The sequence below is a fragment of the Bufo bufo genome, chromosome 6 (assembly GCF_905171765.1).
Source record: "Bufo bufo chromosome 6, aBufBuf1.1, whole genome shotgun sequence".
In the NCBI taxonomy this organism is placed as follows: domain Eukaryota; kingdom Metazoa; phylum Chordata; class Amphibia; order Anura; family Bufonidae; genus Bufo; species Bufo bufo.
Window position 1 is genome coordinate 18555682 of NC_053394.1, and position 21338 is coordinate 18577019.

The following is a 21338-nucleotide window of genomic DNA, read 5'->3' on the forward strand; positions in this document are numbered from 1 at the left end:
CTGACAGCAAGCAGAGATCTTGAGCATTGTATAGTGAATTAGGTTCTGTCTACCCAGTTGACTGTGTCAGGGCATGCTGGGGTTTGTGTTGTAACCACAGAGGGCCGCAGGTGGGCTGGTGGGGGCTAACCGTATTTTTTTTTTTAAAACAACACATTAAAATCAGATGGGTGATGGGCTGCACCCCTGCGGAGCCACAGATAAAATGTGCCACAGCTGTGGTCTTGTATACCAGGCAGAGCGCCATGCGAACCGTAGTGGCTGTGCCTGGTATAACAGCTCAGAGCCGCCCCAACCTGTCGGCGGTGGCGCAGTAGAACCCAATACCAAGTATGATCGTTTCTCGGTCTCTTGCTGGATTCCACTGACCGCCAGGCGCCCAGGTTTGCGGCGGTGAGCAGATAACAGTGATTGGTAAATACGGGTGTCAGCGCCTCTCTTCCCTTCTGCAGCAGTGCGCGTCCCCCACTCTGCCACCTTAGGCTAAGCATGTCAATGCGGGGCGTGAGGTAATCACTACCGACGCTGGAAGCGCGGCAGGAGACGAGCGGTAGGCAGCTCCTGCCGGCTTCCGGCTCACTGCAGCGGGGGAGGAACGCATGACGGCCAGAGCGCGAATCCCCCGGCAGCGGCAGGAGAGGAGGATAATCCCCGTGCATCGGCAGCGCGTGCGGAGGTACTGGTGGCGGGTCGGGGGGGACGGAACCAGGGGAGGAGGGGAGAACTTACCCTTGAAGGCCGCGAGTTCTGGCGTGCAGGATCGCGGCGCGTGCAGGCTGCGGGAAAGGCCGGAAATGATGCCTGGAGCAATGAAGGTGCAACTCCTCCTACCCAAAACGTCAGGCGAGAGAGGATGCGCACCACATGTGCTGGGAGGCGGGGCTTAAGAAGCCTCCTACGCCCCTCCCACAAAAGCAGGCTGAATTCAGCCTGCTGGATATGTACAGCTGGTATAAGTTATACATCTTCTTGTATATAGTGATATGGACCATGCTGGTATAACCTGGGCATCTCCTGTATATAATTATATATGTACAGCTGGTATAAGTTATACATCTTCTTGTATATAGTTATATGGAGCATGCTGGTATAACCTGGGCATCTCCTGTATATAATTATATATGTACAGCTGGTATAAGTTATACATCTTCTTGTATATAGTGATATGGAGCATGCTGGTATAACCTGGGTATCTCCTGTATATAATTATATATGTACAGCTGGTATAAGTTATACATCTTCTTGTATATAGTTATATGGACCATGCTGGTATAACCTGGGCATCTCCTGTATATAATTATATATGTACAGCTGGTATAAGTTATACATCTTCTTGTATATAGTGACATGGAGCATGCTGGTATAACTTGGGCATCTCCTGTATATAATTATATATGTACAGCTGGTATAAGTTGTACATCTTCTTGTATATAGTGACATGGAGCATGCTGGTATAACCTGGGTATCTCCTGTATATAATTATATATGTACAGCTGGTATAAGTTATACATCTTCTTGTATATAGTGATATGGAGCATGCTGGTATAACTTGGGCATCTCCTGTATATAATTATATATGTACAGCTGGTATAAGTTATACATCTTCTTGTATATAGTGATATGGAGCATGCTGGTATAACCTGGGTATCTCCTGTATATAATTATATATGTACAGCTGGTATAAGTTATACATCTTCTTGTATATAGTGATATGGAGCATGCTGGTATAACCTGGGTATCTCCTGTATATAATTATATATGTACAGCTGGTATAAGTTATACATCTTCTTGTATATAGTGATATGGACCATGCTGGTATAACCTGGGTATCTCCTGTATATATCTATATATGTACAGCTGGTATAAGTTATACATCTTCTCGTATATAGTGATATGGAGCATGCTGGTATAACCTGGGCATCTCCTGTATATAATTATATATGTACAGCTGGTATAAGTTATACATCTTCTTGTATATAGTGATATGGAGAATGCTGGTATAACCTGGGTATCTCCTGTATATAATTATATTTGTACGCCTGGTATAAGTTATACATCTTCTTGTATATAGTGATATGGACCATGCTGGTATAACCTGGGTATCTCCTGTATATAATTATATTTGTACGCCTGGTATAAGTTATACATCTTCTTGTATATAGTGATATGGACCATGCTGGTATAACCTGGGCATCTCCTGTATATAATTATATATGTACAGCTGGTATAAGTTATACATCTTCTTGTATATAGTGACATGGAGCATGCTGGTATAACCTGGGTATCTCCTGTATATAATTATATATGTACAGCTGGTATAAGTTATACATCTTCTTGTATATAGTGACATGGAGCATGCTGGTATAACCTGGGTATCTCCTGTATATAATTATATATGTACCGCTGGTATAAGTTATACATCTTCTTGTATATAGTGATATGGACCATGCTGGTATAACCTGGGTATCTCCTGTATATAATTATATTTGTACGCCTGGTATAAGTTATACATCTTCTTGTATATAGTGATATGGACCATGCTGGTATAACCTGGGCATCTCCTGTATATAATTATATATATACAGCTGGTATAAGTTATGCATCTTCTTGTATATAGTGATATGGACCATGCTGGTATAACCTGGGTATCCCCTGTATATAATTATATATGTACAGCTGGTATAAGTTATACATCTTCTTGTATATAGTGATATGGAGCATGCTGGTATAACCTGGGTATCTCTTGAATATAATTATATATGTACAGCTGGTATAAGTTATACATCTTCTTGTATATAGTGATATGGACCATGCTGGTATAACCTGGGCATCTCCTGTATATAATTATATATGTACAGCTGGTATATGTTATACATCATCTTGTATATAGTGATATGGAGCATGCTGGTATAACCTGGGTATCTCTTGAATATAATTATATATGTACAGCTGGAATAAGTTATACATCTTCTTGTATATAGTGATATGGACCATGCTGGTATAACCTGGGCATCTCCTGTATATAATTATATATGTACAGCTGGTATAAGTTATACATCTTCTTGTATATAGTGATATGGACCATGCTGGTATAACCTGGGTATCTCCTGTATATAATTACATATGTACAGCTGGTATAAGTTATACGTCTTCTTGTATATAGTGATATGGACCATGCTGGTATAACCTGGGTATCTCCTGTATATAATTATAGATGTACAGCTGGTATAAGTTATACATCCTCTTGTATATAATGATATGGACCATGCTGGTATAACCTGGGTATCTCCTGTATATAATTATATATGTATAGCTGGTATAAGTTATACATCTTCTTGTATATAGTGATATGGACCATGCTGGTATAACCTGGGTATCTCCTGTATATAATTATATATGTATAGCTGGTATAAGTTATACATCTTCTTGTATACAGTGATATGGACCATGCTGGTATAACCTGGGTATCTCCTGTATATAATTATATATGTACAGCTGGTATAAGTTATACATCTTCTTGTATATAGTGATATAGAGCATGCTGGTATAACCTGGGTATCTCCTGTATATAATTATATATGTACAGCTGGTATAAGTTATACATCTTCTTGTGTATAGTGATATGGACCATGCTGGTATAACCTGGGCATCTCCTGTATATAATTTATATGTACAGCTGGTATAAGTTATACATCTTCCTGTATATAGTGATATGGACCATGCTGGTATAACCTGGGTATCTTCTGTATATAATTATATATGTACAGCTGGTATAAGTTATACATCTTCTTGTATATAGTGACATGGAGCATGCTGGTATAACCTGGGCATCTCCTGTATATAATTATATATGTACAGCTGGTATAAGTTATACATCTTCTTGTATATAGTGACATGGAGCATGCTGGTATAACCTGGGCATCTCCTGTATATAATTATATATGTACAGCTGGTATAACCTGGGCATCTCCTGTATATAATTATATATGTACAGCTGGTATAAGTTATACATCTTCCTGTATATAGTGATATGGACCATGCTGGTATAACCTGGGTATCTTCTGTATATAATTATATATGTACAGCTGGTATAAGTTATACATCTTCTTGTATATAGTGATATGGACCATGCTGGTATAACCTGGGTATCTCCTGTATATAATTACATATGTACAGCTGGTATAAGTTATACGTCTTCTTGTATATAGTGATATGGACCATGCTGGTATAACCTGGGTATCTCCTGTATATAATTATAGATGTACAGCTGGTATAAGTTATACATCCTCTTGTATATAATGATATGGACCATGCTGGTATAACCTGGGTATCTCCTGTATATAATTATATATGTATAGCTGGTATAAGTTATACATCTTCTTGTATATAGTGATATGGACCATGCTGGTATAACCTGGGTATCTCCTGTATATAATTATATATGTACAGCTGGTATAAGTTATACATCTTCTTGTATATAGTGACATGGAGCATGCTGGTATAACCTGGGCATCTCCTGTATATAATTATATATGTACAGCTGGTATAACCTGGGCATCTCCTGTATATAATTATATATGTACAGCTGGTATAAGTTATACATCTTCCTGTATATAGTGATATGGACCATGCTGGTATAACCTGGGTATCTTCTGTATATAATTATATATGTACAGCTGGTATAAGTTATACATCTTCTTGTATATAGTGACATGGAGCATGCTGGTATAACCTGGGTATCGCCTGTATATAATTATATATGTACAGCTGGTATAAGTTATACATCTTCTTGTATATAGGGATATGGAGCATGCTGGTATAACCTGGGCATCTCCTGTATATAATTATATATGTACAGCTGGTATAAGTTATACATCTTCTTGTATATAGGGATATGGAGCATGCTGGTATAACCTGGGCATCTCCTGTATATAATTGTATATGTACAGCTGGTATAAGTTATACATCTTCTTGTATATAGGGATATGGACCATGCTGGTATAACCTGGGCATCTCCTGTATATAATTATATATGTACAGCTGGTATAAGTTATACATCTTCTTGTATATAGTGATATGGACCATGCTGGTATAACCTGGGTATCTCCTGTATATAATTATATATGTATAGCTGGTATAAGTTATACATCTTCTTGTATACAGTGATATGGACCATGCTGGTATAACCTGGGTATCTCCTGTATATAATTATATATGTACAGCTGGTATAAGTTATACATCTTCTTGTATATAGTGATATAGAGCATGCTGGTATAACCTGGGTATCTCCTGTATATAATTATATATGTACAGCTGGTATAAGTTATACATCTTCTTGTGTATAGTGATATGGACCATGCTGGTATAACCTGGGCATCTCCTGTATATAATTTATATGTACAGCTGGTATAAGTTATACATCTTCCTGTATATAGTGATATGGACCATGCTGGTATAACCTGGGTATCTTCTGTATATAATTATATATGTACAGCTGGTATAAGTTATACATCTTCTTGTATATAGTGACATGGAGCATGCTGGTATAACCTGGGCATCTCCTGTATATAATTATATATGTACAGCTGGTATAACCTGGGCATCTCCTATATATAATTATATATGTACAGCTGGTATAAGTTATACATCTTCCTGTATATAGTGATATGGACCATGCTGGTATAACCTGGGTATCTTCTGTATATAATTATATATGTACAGCTGGTATAAGTTATACATCTTCTTGTATATAGTGACATGGAGCATGCTGGTATAACCTGGGCATCTCCTGTATATAATTATATATGTACAGCTGGTATAAGTTATACATCTACTTGTATATAGTGAGATGGAGCATGCTGGTATAACCTGGGCATCTCCTGTATATAATTATATATGTACAGCTGGTATAACCTGGGCATCTCCTGTATATAATTATATATGTACAGCTGGTATAAGTTATACATCTTCTTGTATATAGTGATATGGACCATGCTGGTATAACCTGGGCATCTCCTGTATATAATTTATATGTACAGCTGGTATAAGTTATACATCTTCTTGTATATAGTGATATGGAGCATGCTGGTATAACCTGGGCATCTCCTGTATATAATTATATATGTACAGCTGTTATAAGTTATGCATCTTGTATATAGTGATATGGAGCATGCTGGTATAACCTGGGCATCTCCTGTATATATCTATATAAGTACAGCTGGTTAAGTAGTTTCCAGATCTTTATTTGGAAGTCATTTATTGGTTGCAGGAGTAAAACAAAAGGAATAGATATTGTGTTTATGGTGAGCAATCTTGCGAGCTCTGAGCTCTTGTCCTCTTCAGATGGAATCACCTGCTGCTCATACACCATTTCAGTCAAATTGCAGAGTATCGCAGAGTTTATCTCAGGAAATGGTGTACACCGCTCATGTAATTTCAGGCTGACACTATGTATCCACGATTGCTACAAGCGCTTTATGTTTATCTGTCTGGACGGCACAGCTCCAGCCTCACAACGAAGCGGTCGTCCTCGTTTAGATCTCAGCCGAGCAGCGCACATTGCAGATGTCTTGAGGTGATATTACTCTCTGCATACAGTGGTGAACATGAGAACTCATCCCCGGGCCTTAAGATATCTTCATGGATAAATCTAGAACAAAATATATTTAACGACACAATTCAGGAATCAAAGGATGCATTCAATTTTACTTTTTCAAGCATCTGTGGATGTAGGGAGCCAGAAAAGTGTACTATCTGTCGATTTTCAGTCTTTTCTCCCCCTCCCCTTTGATAGTACACAACCTCAGGTAGAGAAACTGCAGCTGCATCCCCCTCCTCTCCCTCTGAAGCCATCTAACTCAAAAGCTGATTAAGAAGCTGCAGCTGCATCCCCCTCCTCTCTCTCTGAAGCGATCTCACTGAAAATCTGATTAAAAAACTGCAGCTGCATCCCCCTCCTCTCCCTCTGAAGCCATCTAACTCAAAAGCTGATTAAGAAGCTGCAGCTGCATCCCCCTCCTCTCTCTCTGAAGCGATCTCACTGAAAATCTGATTAAAAAACTGCAGCTGCATCCCCCTCATCTCCCTCTGAAGCCATCTCACTGAAAAGCTGATTAAGAAGCTGCAGCTGCATCCCCCTCCTCTCCCTCTGAAGCCAACTCACTAAAAAGCTGATTAAAAAGCTGCAGCTGCATCCCCCTCCTCTCCCTCTGAAGCCATCTCACTGAAAAGCTGATTAAGAAGCTGCAACTGCATCCCCCTCCTCTCCCTCTCTGAAGCCATCTCACTGAAAAGCTGATTAAGAAGCTGCAGCTGCATCCCCCTCCTCTCCCTCTGAAGCCATCTCACTGAAAAGCTGATTAAGAAGCTGCAGCTGCATCCCCGTCCTCTCCCTCTGAAGCCAACTCACTAAAAAGCTGATTAAAAAGCTGCAGCTGCATCCCCCTCCTCTCCCTCTGAAGCCATCTCACTAAAAAGCTGATTAAGAAGCTGCAGCTGCATCCCCCTCCTCTCCCTCTGAAGCCATCTCACTAAAAAGCTGATTAAGAAGCTGCAGCTGCATCCCCCTCCTCTCCCTCTGAAGCCATCTCACTGAAAAGCTGATTAAGAAGCTGCAGCTGCATCCCACTCCTCTCCCTCTCTGAAGCCATCTCACTGAAAAGCTGATTAAGAAGCTGCAGCTGCATCCCCCTCCTCTCCCTCTGAAGCCATCTCACTGAAAAGCTGATTAAGAAGCTGCAGCTGCATCCCCCTCCTCTCCCTCTCTGAAGCCATCTCACTGAAAAGCTGATTAAGAAGCTGCAGCTGCATCCCCCTCCTCTCCTTCTCTGAAGCCATCTCACTGAAAAGCTGTTTAAGAAGCTGCAGCTGCATCCCCCTTCTCTCCCTCTCTGAAGCCATCTCACTAAAAAGCTGATTAAGAAGCTGCAGCTGCATCCCCCTCCTCTCCCTCTGAAGCCATCTCACTAAAAAGCTGATTAAGAAGCTGCAGCTGCATCCCCCTCCTCTCCCTCTGAAGCCATCTCACTGAAAAGCTGATTAAGAAGCTGCAGCTGCATCCCCCTCCTCTCCCTCTCTGAAGCCATCTCACTGAAAAGCTGATTAAGAAGCTGCAGCTGCATCCCCCTCCTCTCCCTCTGAAGCCATCTCACTGAAAAGCTGATTAAGAAGCTGCAGCTGCATCCCCCTCCTCTCCCTCTGAAGCCATCTCACTGAAAAGCTGATTAAGAAGCTGCAGCTGCATCCCCCTCCTCTCCCTCTGAAGCCATCTCACTGAAAAGCTGATTAAGAAGCTGCAGCTGCATCCCCCTCCTCTCCCTCTCTGAAGCCATCTCACTGAAAAGCTGATTAAGAAGCTGCAGCTGCATCCCCCTCCTCTCCCTCTGAAGCCAACTCACTGAAAAGCTGATTAAGAAGCTGCAGCTGCATCCCCCTCCTCTCCCTCTCTGAAGCCATCTCACTGAAAAGCTGATTAAGAAGCTGCAGCTGCATCCCCCTCCTCTCCCTCTCTGAAGCCATCTCACTGAAAAGCTGATTAAGAAGCTGCAGCTGCACCCCCCTCCTCTCCCTCTGAAGCCAACTCACTGAAAAGCTGATTAAGAAGCTGCAGCTGCATCCCCCTCCTCTCCCTCTGAAGCCAACTCACTGAAAAGCTGATTAAGAAGCTGCAGCTGCATCCCCCTCCTCTCTCTCTGAAGCGATCTCACTGAAAAGCTGATTAAGAAGCTGCAGCTGCACCCCCCTACTTTCCCTCACTTTTGAACTACATTAAGCCTATGCAAAACAGTGTCCTTCTGGCAAGCCAAGATCTGTCTGTATACAAAAAATGAATTGTGAACATAGTGATATCACCTTGTGCCAAAAGACAAACACAGCAATGATACACCTGACAAGCTCAGCTCTGCAACATCTGTGAAACTCTAAATATCCCTCCTCTCCCTCTGAAGCCATCTCACTGAAAAGCTGATTAAGAAGCTGCAGCTGCATCCCCCTCCTCTCCCTCTCTGAAGCCATCTCACTGAAAAGCTGATTAAGAAGCTGCAGCTGCATCCCCCTCCTCTCCCTCTCTGAAGCCATCTCACTGAAAAGCTGATTAAGAAGCTGCAGCTGCATCCCCCTCCTCTCCCTCTGAAGCCAACTCACTGAAAAGCTGATTAAGAAGCTGCAGCTGCATCCCCCTCCTCTCCCTCTCTGAAGCCATCTCACTGAAAAGCTGATTAAGAAGCTGCAGCTGCATCCCCCTCCTCTCCCTCTCTGAAGCCATCTCACTGAAAAGCTGATTAAGAAGCTGCAGCTGCACCCCCCTCCTCTCCCTCTGAAGCCAACTCACTGAAAAGCTGATTAAGAAGCTGCAGCTGCATCCCCCTCCTCTCCCTCTGAAGCCAACTCACTGAAAAGCTGATTAAAAAGCTGCAGCTGCATCCCCCTCCTCTCCCTCTGAAGCCAACTCACTGAAAAGCTGATTAAGAAGCTGCAGCTGCATCCCCCTCCTCTCCCTCTGAAGCCAACTCACTTAAAAGCTGATTAAGAAGCTGCAGCTGCATCCCCCTCCTCTCTCTCTGAAGCGATCTCACTGAAAAGCTGATTAAGAAGCTGCAGCTGCACCCCCCTACTTTCCCTCACTTTTGAACTACATTAAGCCTATGCAAAACAGTGTCCTTCTGGCAAGCCAAGATCTGTCTGTATACAAAAAATGAATTGTGAACATAGTGATATCACCTTGTGCCAAAAGACAAACACAGCAATGATACACCTGACAAGCTCAGCTCTGCAACATCTGTGAAACTCTAAATATCCATAGGCAGAAGTCCTGGCTCACTTGCAGGAATGTCATCTTGTGTCCATGTGACCACTTGGCCTGCCGGTGGAAGCAGCAGATTTGGCTGCAGGCAGTTACTGTCTTCACTAGCAACACAGAACGTGTAAGCAATGGGCTGTTTATGTAATGCACAGACATACAGACGTGCCCGCTCCTCCTGAACAGACAGTCTATGGATGGACCACCTTCCATCCCCCATTAGTTCACCAAAATCATGAAAACCATATTTACCATTCACATGCATTACAAAATGATTCAGTAAACAGTTACATTTACCTGCATAGTATGGCGCCACCTGGTGTTCAAGGTGTATAGCAATGTGCACCTCCACCTAATGAGCTGAATGCTGTTGGTCACACATGCTCAGTCTCTCTTCCTACAGCCAGGTCTATTGATCCTCTGTTCACTGGCAGCCTGTACAAAGTGCTTCTATGCTACTTGTCAGGAAGGATGAGTAGTCCTGCAACATACGGCAAAGCCGGACACACTGCTCCAGACTCTATAGTCCAGTTACTGTCTAACCATCTTCAGGGGAATAAATATGTATGGCTGCCAGAGGTGAAGGAAAATAAATGGGAACTATATTTATAGCTGCCAAAGGGGGACGGAGGGTAACTGGGAACTTACTGGGGACTAATATTTACAGCTGCCAGAGGAAGGAGGAGACTGATTGGATAACTTACTGGAAACTGTATCTATAGTTGCCAGAGGAGGGAGGAAAATAACTGGTAAAACACTGTGGCCTAAATTTATAGCTGCCAGAGTGGGTGGAGTTTGAATGGAAATTTTCTGGGGCCTATATTAACAACTGCCACAGGGTAAAGGAAGACTGACAGGGAATGTACTGCACACTATATTTTCAACTACCAGAGGGAGAAGAAGACTGACTGGAAACGTACTGCACACTATATTTTCAACTACCAGAGGGAGAAGAAGACTGACTGGAAACGTACTGCACACTATATTTTCAACTACCGGAGGGAGAAGAAGACTGACTGGGAACGTACTGCACACTATATTTTCAACTACCAGAGGGAGAAGAAGACTGACTGGAAACATACTGCACACTATATTTTCAACTACCAGAGGGAGAAGAAGACTGACTGGGAACGTACTGCACACTATATTTTCAACTACCAGAGGGAGAAGAAGACTGACTGGAAACGTACTGCACACTATATTTTCAACTACCAGAGGGAGAAGAAGACTGACTGGAAACGTACTGCACACTATATTTTCAACTACCAGAGGGAGAAGAAGACTGACTGGAAACGTACTGCACACTATATTTTCAACTACCAGAGGGAGAAGAAGACTGACTGGAAACGTACTGCACACTATATTTTCAACTACCAGAGGGAGAAGAAGACTGACTGGAAACGTACTGCACACTATAATTTCAACTACCAGAGGGAGAAGAAGACTGACTGGGAATGTACTGCACACTATATTTTCAACTACCAGAGGGAGAAGAAGACTGACTGGAAACGTACTGCACACTATAATTTCAACTACCAGAGGGAGAAGAAGACTGACTAGGAACGTACTGCACACTATATTTTCAACTACCAGAGGGAGAAGAAGACTGACTGGGAACATACTGCACACTATATTTTCAACTACCAGAGGGAGAAGACGACTGACTGGGAATGTACTGCACACTATATTTTCAACTACTAGAGGGAGAAGAAGACTGACTGGGAACATACTGCACACTATATTTTCAACTACCAGAGGGAGAAGACGACTGACTGGGAACATACTGCACACTATATTTTCAACTACCAGAGGGAGAAGACGACTGACTGGGAACATACTGCACACTATATTTTCAACTACCAGAGGGAGAAGACGACTGACTGGGAACGTACTGCACACTATATTTTCAACTACCAGAGGGAGAAGAAGACTGACTGGGAACATACTGCACACTATATTTTCAACTACCAGAGGGAGAAGACGACTGACTGGGAATGTACTGCACACTATATTTTCAACTACTAGAGGGAGAAGAAGACTGACTGGGAACATACTGCACACTATATTTTCAACTACCAGAGGGAGAAGACGACTGACTGGGAACATACTGCACACTATATTTTCAACTACCAGAGGGAGAAGAAGACTGACTGGGAACGTACTGCACACTATATTTTCAACTACCAGAGGGAGAAGACGGCTGACTGGGAATGTACTGCACACTATATTTTCAACTACCAGAGGGAGAAGAAGACTGACTGGGAACATACTGCACACTATATTTTCAACTACCAGAGGGAGAAGACGACTGACTGGGAATGTACGGCACACTTTTTTTTTTTAACTACTAGAGGGAGAAGAAGACTGACTGGGAACATACTGCACACTATATTTTCAACTACCAGAGGGAGAAGACAACTGACTGGGAATGTACTGCACACTATATTTTCAACTACCAGAGGGAGAAGAAGACTGACTGGGAACATACTGCACACTATATTTTCAACTACCAGAGGGAGAAGAAGACTGACTGGGAATGTACTGCACACTATATTTTCAACTACTAGAGGGAGAAGAAGACTGACTGGGAACATACTGCACACTATATTTTCAACTACCAGAGGGAGAAGACGACTGACTGGGAACATACTGCACACTATATTTTCAACTACCAGAGGGAGAAGACGACTGACTGGGAACATACTGCACACTATATTTTCAACTACCAGAGGGAGAAGACGACTGACTGGGAACGTACTGCACACTATATTTTCAACTACCAGAGGGAGAAGAAGACTGACTGGGAACATACTGCACACTATATTTTCAACTACCAGAGGGAGAAGAAGACTGACTGGGAATGTACTGCACACTATATTTTCAACTACCAGAGGGAGAAGAAGACTGACTGGGAACATACTGCACACTATATTTTCAACTACCAGAGGGAGAAGAAGACTGACTGGGAATGTACTGCACACTATATTTTCAACTACTAGAGGGAGAAGAAGACTGACTGGGAATGTACAGCTGCCACTCTGACTGGGAACTTTTGGAACTACACGTACAGCTGTCAGAATGAGAAGGAGACTAACTGGTGATAATGTGGAGCAGGAGGGATTAAAAGTCATAGAGGGGGAATATATTGATTTTCATCATTTTTGTAGCATTAAAAAGCCTCGGATTTTGGTGTATGCCATTTTTGTGCAAAAAATTCACGACTTCTTGTGCTTTTACATTGTGCTCACAACTGAAAAAGCGGGAGGAAGAGGGTGGGGCTGTTCGGCAAATTTGCTATAATTTAAAACAATAAACTGAAATAAATTATAGCTCAAATCTACACCGGCATAGATTTTAGTTTCTGGCACACGGAGGGCCATAGATGTGCCTCTTGATAAATTAGATGTGTTGAGCCCTTGCAATAGGATTTTGGAAAGTAGTAGGCAGAGAACAGAGAAATGGGTGGAGGGGGGGGGGAACACACTGCCGCCCACAACAGCAAAGATCAGTGGTGGGGCTGAAGGGGACACAGAGAGGCCGATGTAGCAGAAAATAGCAGCTAATGGCCTTTTTATACAAGCTTGATTTGTGGGATAACCTCCTTTAATGGAGCCAGAAATCCCCTTTAATATGTTTTAATACAAAACCGCTAATACACCACAAAGTGAGACAACTTCAGATACACATTTATTAAGAGACCAGGTTACATACACTATAAGGACAGGTGTTCATTAGGCTGTAATATTTGGGGCGTGGCTTAAGGGAAATCCGCCTCCTGTAAAACGGGGCACATCGGATCGCTGCTGCATATATTGCGTGTCTGTGTCCGCCATGCTTCTTTCCTTCTCCCTATACAGAGTAACAAAAGCACATAAACATCAGCGCAGACGTAGGAGACGTTACAGAAAACACAATATTAAAGGGGATGTCTGGGGTTGGCCGGGGACGGTGCGTGCGTGTAGGGAAAATACCCTGCTGCTCTGGTCGTCTCAGTTCTTGTGGTGCATCTCAGACACCGCCATTTTCAGTCCTTGCATGTCTAGAAGGGGGACGTGCTGACTTCCTGCATCGGACAAGTAGTGGCCACTGATCGGCCAGCAGTGGTGACATTCAGGGAGTCAGCACATTAAACTTCCGGACAGGCAGGGAAACAGAAGCCCTGGAGACGGAGACACACAGCAGGAACCAGGGCGACCAAAGCAGGCGAGTGTTATTTTTTTCCCCCATCTCCAAATGCTCTAATAGGGCATTTGAAAATGGCTTGTGTAAAGTAGACTCCCCTTTGATGCGTTGCGGTGTAGTCAGTGACTCACTAAGGACAACTTCTGAGGCTGCTCCTTTTCTCCTTTGAGGACGCTGCCAGGTTTAAGAAAGGTGTATTACTAGTGACGTTTGCATGGCGCACAGTCACAGTGGTGGGGAAGGCTCATTCAGTGTCCAAGGACAATCCCTCCCAGGCAAAGTGCTGATTCCTCTGAGGTAGGTCTACTGGTTTGATGACCTACCCCTAGTATGTTATATCTGATCATTTGGAGTCCCATTCTCTGTACCTCAAAGGCCAGGATCCCAGGTCTGGTCGGTAGATACGTGGTATCATCGTCCTTGAGGCATAAGCAATTGGTTTCCCAGGTATCTGGCCACCGCCAGTCATTAGGTGTCTTGTTCTGAGGTATCCACAGATGGTGCAGTAGTCCTTGAGTCCCTGTCATGTATTCTCTCATATTCAGGGACATGACTGAGATTAGGATACCGGACACCTACATGCTAAGTATCTCCTCAGTCAATTGGTTTCCCAGTCTCTGATGCTCAGTGTTTGGTGTTTCACGCTCTGCACCTCAAGGACACCAATAAACGAGGGAAACAAACTATACCTCAAAAATTCGGATACCAAGTCTCTGGCCTCCAGTCATTTGGTGTCCAGAGACTTGGTGCACTAGCCCTTGAGGCCAAAGTCAGAAAGTGTTGTATTCCATCCTACCCTAGCTCCATGTCCAGTTGTTGGGTGCTTCCTCCAGCAGGTCGTGCAGGTCATGCGACAGACTTAAATCTACACCAGCTCCTTTGCTGGTGTAGATTTAGGCCATTTTCCATGCAAAAAAACAGCGTGGAAAATGATAAATGAGCAGGACTTTGGAACAGTGGTATAAGCGGGGAAAAGCGCCGTTTGACAAAATCTGCTACTTAAATCTGCCACTATTGTGGTGCAAATCTGTTAATTAATGTCCCCTTGGAGTCCTATTCTAGGGACCTGGTGACTATTTCTATATATTTGGTTATTTGCTGTTCTCTTCTCCGGTCTCCAGAAATGTATCTTATTGTGCCAAGCTCTGGTGTCCAGAGAGCTAGTCCTTGAGGTCCTGTCCTTTGGTGTCCCATTTTCTGGTCTCCAGAGAGTTAGTATGCCTCTCCTTGTACTCCTGACATCTGGTCTCACAGTTTCTGGAATCCAGAGACTCAGTTTCTCATCATTTATGTTCAGTTGTTTGGGTCTGGACTTCTGGTGTATAGTGACCTGGTACCCTAACCAGTGGAGCTGGTCCTTTGGCATCCCATTCTCTGTTATTCAATGATAAGGAGACTTAGACTTAGTGACGCCAGTCTTAATACCCCTTTAGCAGGCAGTGGATGCGTTGAATCTATGTAGAGGCGCCGGTCTCTACATACAGTACAGACCAAAAGTTTGGACACACCTTCTCATTCAAAGAGTTTTCTTTATTTTCATGACTATGAAGGAATCAAAACTATGAATTAACACATGTGGAATTATATACATAACAAACAAGTGTGAAACAACTGAAAATATGTCATATTCTAGGTTCTTCAAAGTAGCCACCTTTTGCTTTGATTACTGCTTTGCACACTCTTGGCATTCTCTTGATGAGCTTCAAGAGGTAGTCCCCTGAAATGGTTTTCACTTCACAGGTGTGCCCTGTCAGGTTTAATAAGTGGGATTTCTTGCCTTATAAATGGGGTTGGGACCATCAGTTGCGTTGAGGAGAAGTCAGGTGGATACACAGCTGATAGTCCTACTGAATAGACTGTTAGAATTTGTATTATAGCAAGAAAAAAGCAGCTAAGTAAAGAAAAACGAGTGGCCATCATTACTTTAAGAAATGAAAGTCAGTCAGTCAGCCGAAAAATTGGGAAAACTTAGAAAGTAAGGGCTATTTGACCATGAAGGAGAGTGATGGGGTGCTGCGCCAGATGACCTGGCCTCCAGGTCACCGGACCTGAACCCAATCGAGATGGTTTGGGGTGAGCTGGACCGCAGAGTGAAGGCAAAAGGGCCAACAAGTGCTAAGCATCTCTGGGAACTCCTTCAAGACTGTTGGAAGACCATTTCAGGGGACTACCTCTTGAAGCTCATCAAGAGAATGCCAAGAGTGTGCAAAGCAGTAATCAAAGCAAAAGGTGGCTACTTTGAAGAACCTAGAATATGACATATTTTCAGTTGTTTCACACTTGTTTGTTATGTATATAATTCCACATGTGTTAATTCATAGTCTTGATGCCTTCATAGTCATGAAAATAAAGAAAACTCTTTGAATGAGAAGGTGTGTCCAAACTTTTGGTCTGTACTGTAACTTTGGTGTATCCACCGCCTGTCTAAACCTACACCAACTCCTTTGCTGGGGTAAATTTAGACCATGCGTACAAAATGAGCAGGGAAAAGTCGCTGATTGCGGTGCAAATAACCTTTGTGCCACAATCTGCGACAGATATAGGCCAAAAAGTGGCGTATATCTGTTTGTAAACGACCCCCTTAGTCCTTAAGATTCAGCCATTTGGCTTCCCAATGTTTGGTATATGCAGACTTGCTATGCTCGTCCAGTGATTCAGGGGTCTCAATTTCTGGAGTCCAGAGACTCAATACCCTCATCATTTATGTTCACTTGTTTGGTTCAGAACCTCTGGTGTCTACTGACTTGGGACCCTAGCCCCTGATGGTGGTCACTGACCAACCTATGCTATACAATCATCTGAAGCCTTCTTCCTTGAGGTCCAATCATTTGATGCCCAACTTTCTGGTGTCTTGGTCCTTGTCCATCTGTTGGGTACCTCAAGAGCCTGGTGTTCAGCAGTTTTGTGCCACATTTTCTTGCAGCGGCACTGATTTTCTATACCGCCCCTTGTCAGGCGTCCTAGCCCTTGACTATTGTATCATGGTGCTCAGACACAGCATTGTATTGTTTTATGGATCTCTCCAGCATCTTCACTAGCTGTGCTTCCTGTGAATACATCTGAAGCCTGCCGCCCCAGACTGTGATCACATAATTAACAATTTGCCTTCTCCGGGTTGATTAATCTCTGCTAATAATCCTATCGTTTTCTTGTAAGCCGATGCTTTACTGCTACAGCTGAGCAAAGACTGGCGAATCCAACAGCTCTTCATTCATTTACCGCTGCAATTGTGTCTAAGGAACCGGCAGCATGCATGAGTCGGGAATCTTCCTGGTAGAAGCATATTGCAGAATGCTCCACATTGGGGGCATCAGTCATATTTGGATTTTACCCGTTGAATGCTTTGTTCACATATGGATAAATGCTGTTTTGCAAACGCTTATCCTCTTCCCCACTGAACGTGTATGGATGGCTTTAGCCGGAGCTCTTATTTTACTTTGTGTTATTTGCTACATTTTTTCAGGCCCACATGCCTTGCAGGTTCCTACAGAACGCATTTTACTCTTTTTCTCTCTCCTACCAGTCCCCGGTCTTGGTTCGTTAGTTCTTCACATAATATTAAGGCTTAGAGCCACTTCTCGTGAAATCTTGAAGGCAAAGTCCTGCACATTCTGTCCTGGGGCAGAGTTTGGCATTGAAGATCTTCCTTTGATGTAGTCCTTGTCACGTTCTGCCCGTCGGATTGATATTCTGATTGACCCCAAGTCACATTATTACAATACTTGTCGGCTCCCCACTTGTATGGACGCTTCTAAGGCCTCTTTCACACGGGCATCATGTTTTTGGCCCGGATAAGATGCGGGTGCGTCGCGGGAAAATGCGCGATTTTTCCGCACGAGTGCAAAACATTTTAATGCGCTTTGCACGCGCATGAGAAAAATCGCGCATGTTTTGTACCCAGACCTGAACTTGTTCACAGAAGTTCGGGTTTGGGTTAGGTGTTGTGTAGATTGTATTATTTGCCCTTATAACATGGTTATAAGGGAAAATAATAGCATTCTGAATACAGAATGCATAGTACAATAGGGCTGGAGGGGTTAAAAAAAATAAAAAAATAATTTAACTCACCTTAATCCACTTGTTCGCGCTGCCCGGCTTCTCTTCTGTCTTCATCTTTGCTGTGCACAGGAAAAGGACCTGTGGTGACGTGACTGCGCTCATCACATGGTTCGTCACATGATCCATCACCATGGTAAAAGATCATGTGATGGACCATGTGACGTCACGTCACCACAGGTCCTTTTCCTCACAGATGAAGACAGAAGAGATGCTGGCTGCGCGAACAAGTGGATTAAGGTGAGTTAAATTTTTATTTTTATTTTTTTAACCCCTCCAGCCCTATTTTACTAAACATTCTGTATTCAGAATGCTATTATTTTCCCTTATAACCATGTTATAAGGGAAAATAATAATTATCGGGTCCCCATCCCGATCGTCTCCTAGCAACCGTGCGTGAAAATCGCACCGCATCCGCACTTGCTTGTGGATGCTTGCGATTTTCACGCAGCCCCATTCACTTCTATGGGGCCTGCGTTGCGTGAAAAACGCACAATATAGAGCTTGCTGCGATTTTCACGCAACGCACAAGTGATGCGTATAAATCACCGCTCGTGTGCACAGCCCCATAGAAATGAATGGGTCTGGATTCAGTGCGGGTGCAATGCGTTCACCTCACGCATTGCACCCGCGCGGAATACTCGCCCGTGTGAAAGGGGCCTAAGACTTGAAACTTGGAAATTTGGTGGTGAGTTGCACATTTACCTATGTCCCTCAAACTCTATATTTAGAAGGGGGAAAGGGCGAGAGACAGGGAAATGGTCAAGAGAAGGGATGAGCAACAAGATAAGGGCATGTTCACATGAGCAGGATATGCAGTAGGGAAATCCCACACGTATTTGCTACAGTATCTGCATGATTTTTTGTTTCCTTTGGAAAGGGCCATATTTTGCGCAAATTTTTTCCATGTGAATGAGATTACAAAAACCACAATCACATACCCTGAATGGAGACTGTCATCAGAATAGACATGGAAATCTGTCAAAACCTGAATGTGTGAACGGGCCCTAAAGGGAAGGGAGGAGGACCATGAAAAGAAGAAAGGATAAGGGAAGGGAAAAGGGGCAAAAAAAAGGAAGGAGGGGTGAGAGGAGTTGTAAGGGAAAGACGAGGGGGACAAGGGAAGGTAGAAGAGTCACGGAGAAGTGAAAGGAAACAGAAAAGAGGACAGAGCAAGAGAAGGGAAGGAAGTAGGGAAGGAAGAAGGAGCATGGAAAAGGGCCACAGAAAAGAAGATGCGATAAGGGAAGGAAGAGGGGGCAGAAGAAGAAAGTAGGGACAAGGACAGGAAGGAGCATGAAAAAGGAAAGGGGGAAAGGAAAGGGAGAAGGGTCATGAAAAAGAGAAAGGTGCAAGGGTACAGAGAAGGGAAGGAAGTAGGGAAGGAAGAAGGAGCATGGAAAAGGGCCACAGAAAAGAAGATGGGATAAGGGAGGGGGCAGAAGAAGAAAGCAGGGACAAGGACAGGAAGGAGCATGAAAAAGGAAAGGGGGAAAGGAAAGGGAGAAGGGTCATGAAAAAGAGAAAGGTGCAAGGGTACAGAGAAGGGAAGGAAGTAGGGAAGGAAGAAGGAGCATGGAAAAGGGCCACAGAAAAGAAGATGGGATAAGGGAGGGGGCAGAAGAAGAAAGCAGGGACAAGGACAGGAAGGAGCATGAAAAAGGAAAGGGGGAAAGGAAAGGGAGAAGGGTCATGAAAAAGAGAAAGGTGCAAGGGTACAGAGAAGGGAAGGAAGTAGTTACAAGGAGAGGAAGAAGGGGTGGAAAAGAAGATGGGATATGGGAGAGGAGAAGGGTCACAGAAAAGGGAAAGGGAGAAGAAAAGGAAGTAGGAACAAGGAAAGGAAGCAGGGGAAAAGGAAATAAGACAGGATATGGGAAGGGAGAAGGCACAAAAGAAGGATGGAGGAGAATATGCAGGAATAAGGGGGAAGGGAAGGGAGGAATTGCAAGAAAAGACTAAAGGGACAAGGCACAGGAGAATGGACAAGAGACACAGAAAGAACAGTGAAAACAGGAGAAAATCAGTCGGCAATTAAACAGTTAAGGGTCAGGAAAGTAGAGGCTACAAAATCTAAGCTCTACCGTATCCCCTTAAACTCTGCCTGGGTCCTAAGACTTGATGTGGAGGTCTCTCCTCTGTTCTCCAGATCCTGTAGCGTGCTGAGTCCAGTCAATCTTTCTTAATCTTACTACTCCACCCATCATTTGTAGAACGTATCTTCTACAGAAGGTCCATTGATGCCAGATCCCACCTTTCATGCCAGAGCCTAAAATTTGGGGCCATCCTTTCTATAAAAGGCAACCCTAGCGCAGTCCAGGACAGGGTTAATCTGCAGAAGTTTGGAGCCTCTTTTCCCTGCACCTATACTCAGCAAGAACATAAGTAATCGGCTATTAGTATTGAGAAGAACCTTAAGAGCCGCACACGAGAAAAGCCTCGCGGGGAGTCGAGCAACATCTGCTGCCTTTGTGCAGGAATAGCGCTAATGTTTTTGAGTGATGTTCTCCTACAGAAAGAAAGCGAGAACTTCACGTCGTGCCGAGGTGTCAGCATTTTCCTTCACTTTTCAATTGGACTCCAAAACGTTGGACTTTAAAAAAAAAAAAATGTAATTAAATTTTTTAAAAAAAGGAAAAAATAACCAGCAGATGCTAAATATTACTTTCCCGGCGCGCGGCTGCGGAGAGCTTAGATCATTATGCCCCTCGGCAGCCCGTCCCTTTAACCTGCTACCCGCCGATGGACCTGTACTTATGTAAAGGAGAATTGGAATTTTTTTTCTACAGATGTTTGATAATCCAGAATATTTGATAATCTGGAAGCAGAGTGAGCTGCGTTGAGTAATATCTACGTCTCCCGGGGGGGGGCGGCTTTTCTCTCCGGTACCTGGCCTGCTGCTCCTTCCGCTTCTGTGTCAGGTACTTTTTCTTTACGTTCTGCAGTTCATTGGCCAGTCTCTCGACCTCGTACTTATATTCCTGGCTCTGGGACTCGTACATGTTTAATTCTGACGACAGCGCCTAGAAGGAGGCATAGAAGACATGGTTAGCCTATGGGTGCTGGCAGATGGACCAAATGCAACGTATCACCCCAACTAAATAAACCAGATCTTGAAGGGGTTATCGGACCGCCTCTAGGATAAGCTATCAATACCAGATCACTTGGGGTCCGACTCCTGCCACTTCCACCAATCAGCTGATCGCTATGTCTGATATTGGCGCTCAGTGCCATTCAGGAAGCTGTAATACCAGGCACGGCCACTACAATACCTGGCGCTATGCATGGTAAACAATGAACAATG

General features: G+C 43.5%; 1 protein-coding gene across 3 annotated transcripts in view; it reads right to left on the reverse strand.

The window, feature by feature from the left end:
- Nucleotides 1-6289: 6289 nt before the first annotated feature.
- Nucleotides 6290-21338, reverse strand: part of CFAP58 (cilia and flagella associated protein 58) — a 76422-nt gene continuing 61373 nt past the window's right edge. Inside the window, exons 17-19 of one of the 3 annotated variants that reach the window (XM_040437793.1) lie at nt 20924-21057; nt 13508-13645; nt 6539-6649 (exon numbers count right to left, since the gene is read on the reverse strand). In XM_040437793.1, coding sequence (XP_040293727.1) covers nt 13528-13645; nt 20924-21057 — 252 coding nt within the window. In that variant the 3' untranslated portion in view covers nt 6539-6649; nt 13508-13527. Of the gene's footprint in view, nt 6650-13466; nt 13646-20923; nt 21058-21338 lie in introns of those variants that run through there. The other 2 variants (XM_040437794.1, XM_040437792.1) reach the window with 2 other exon arrangements.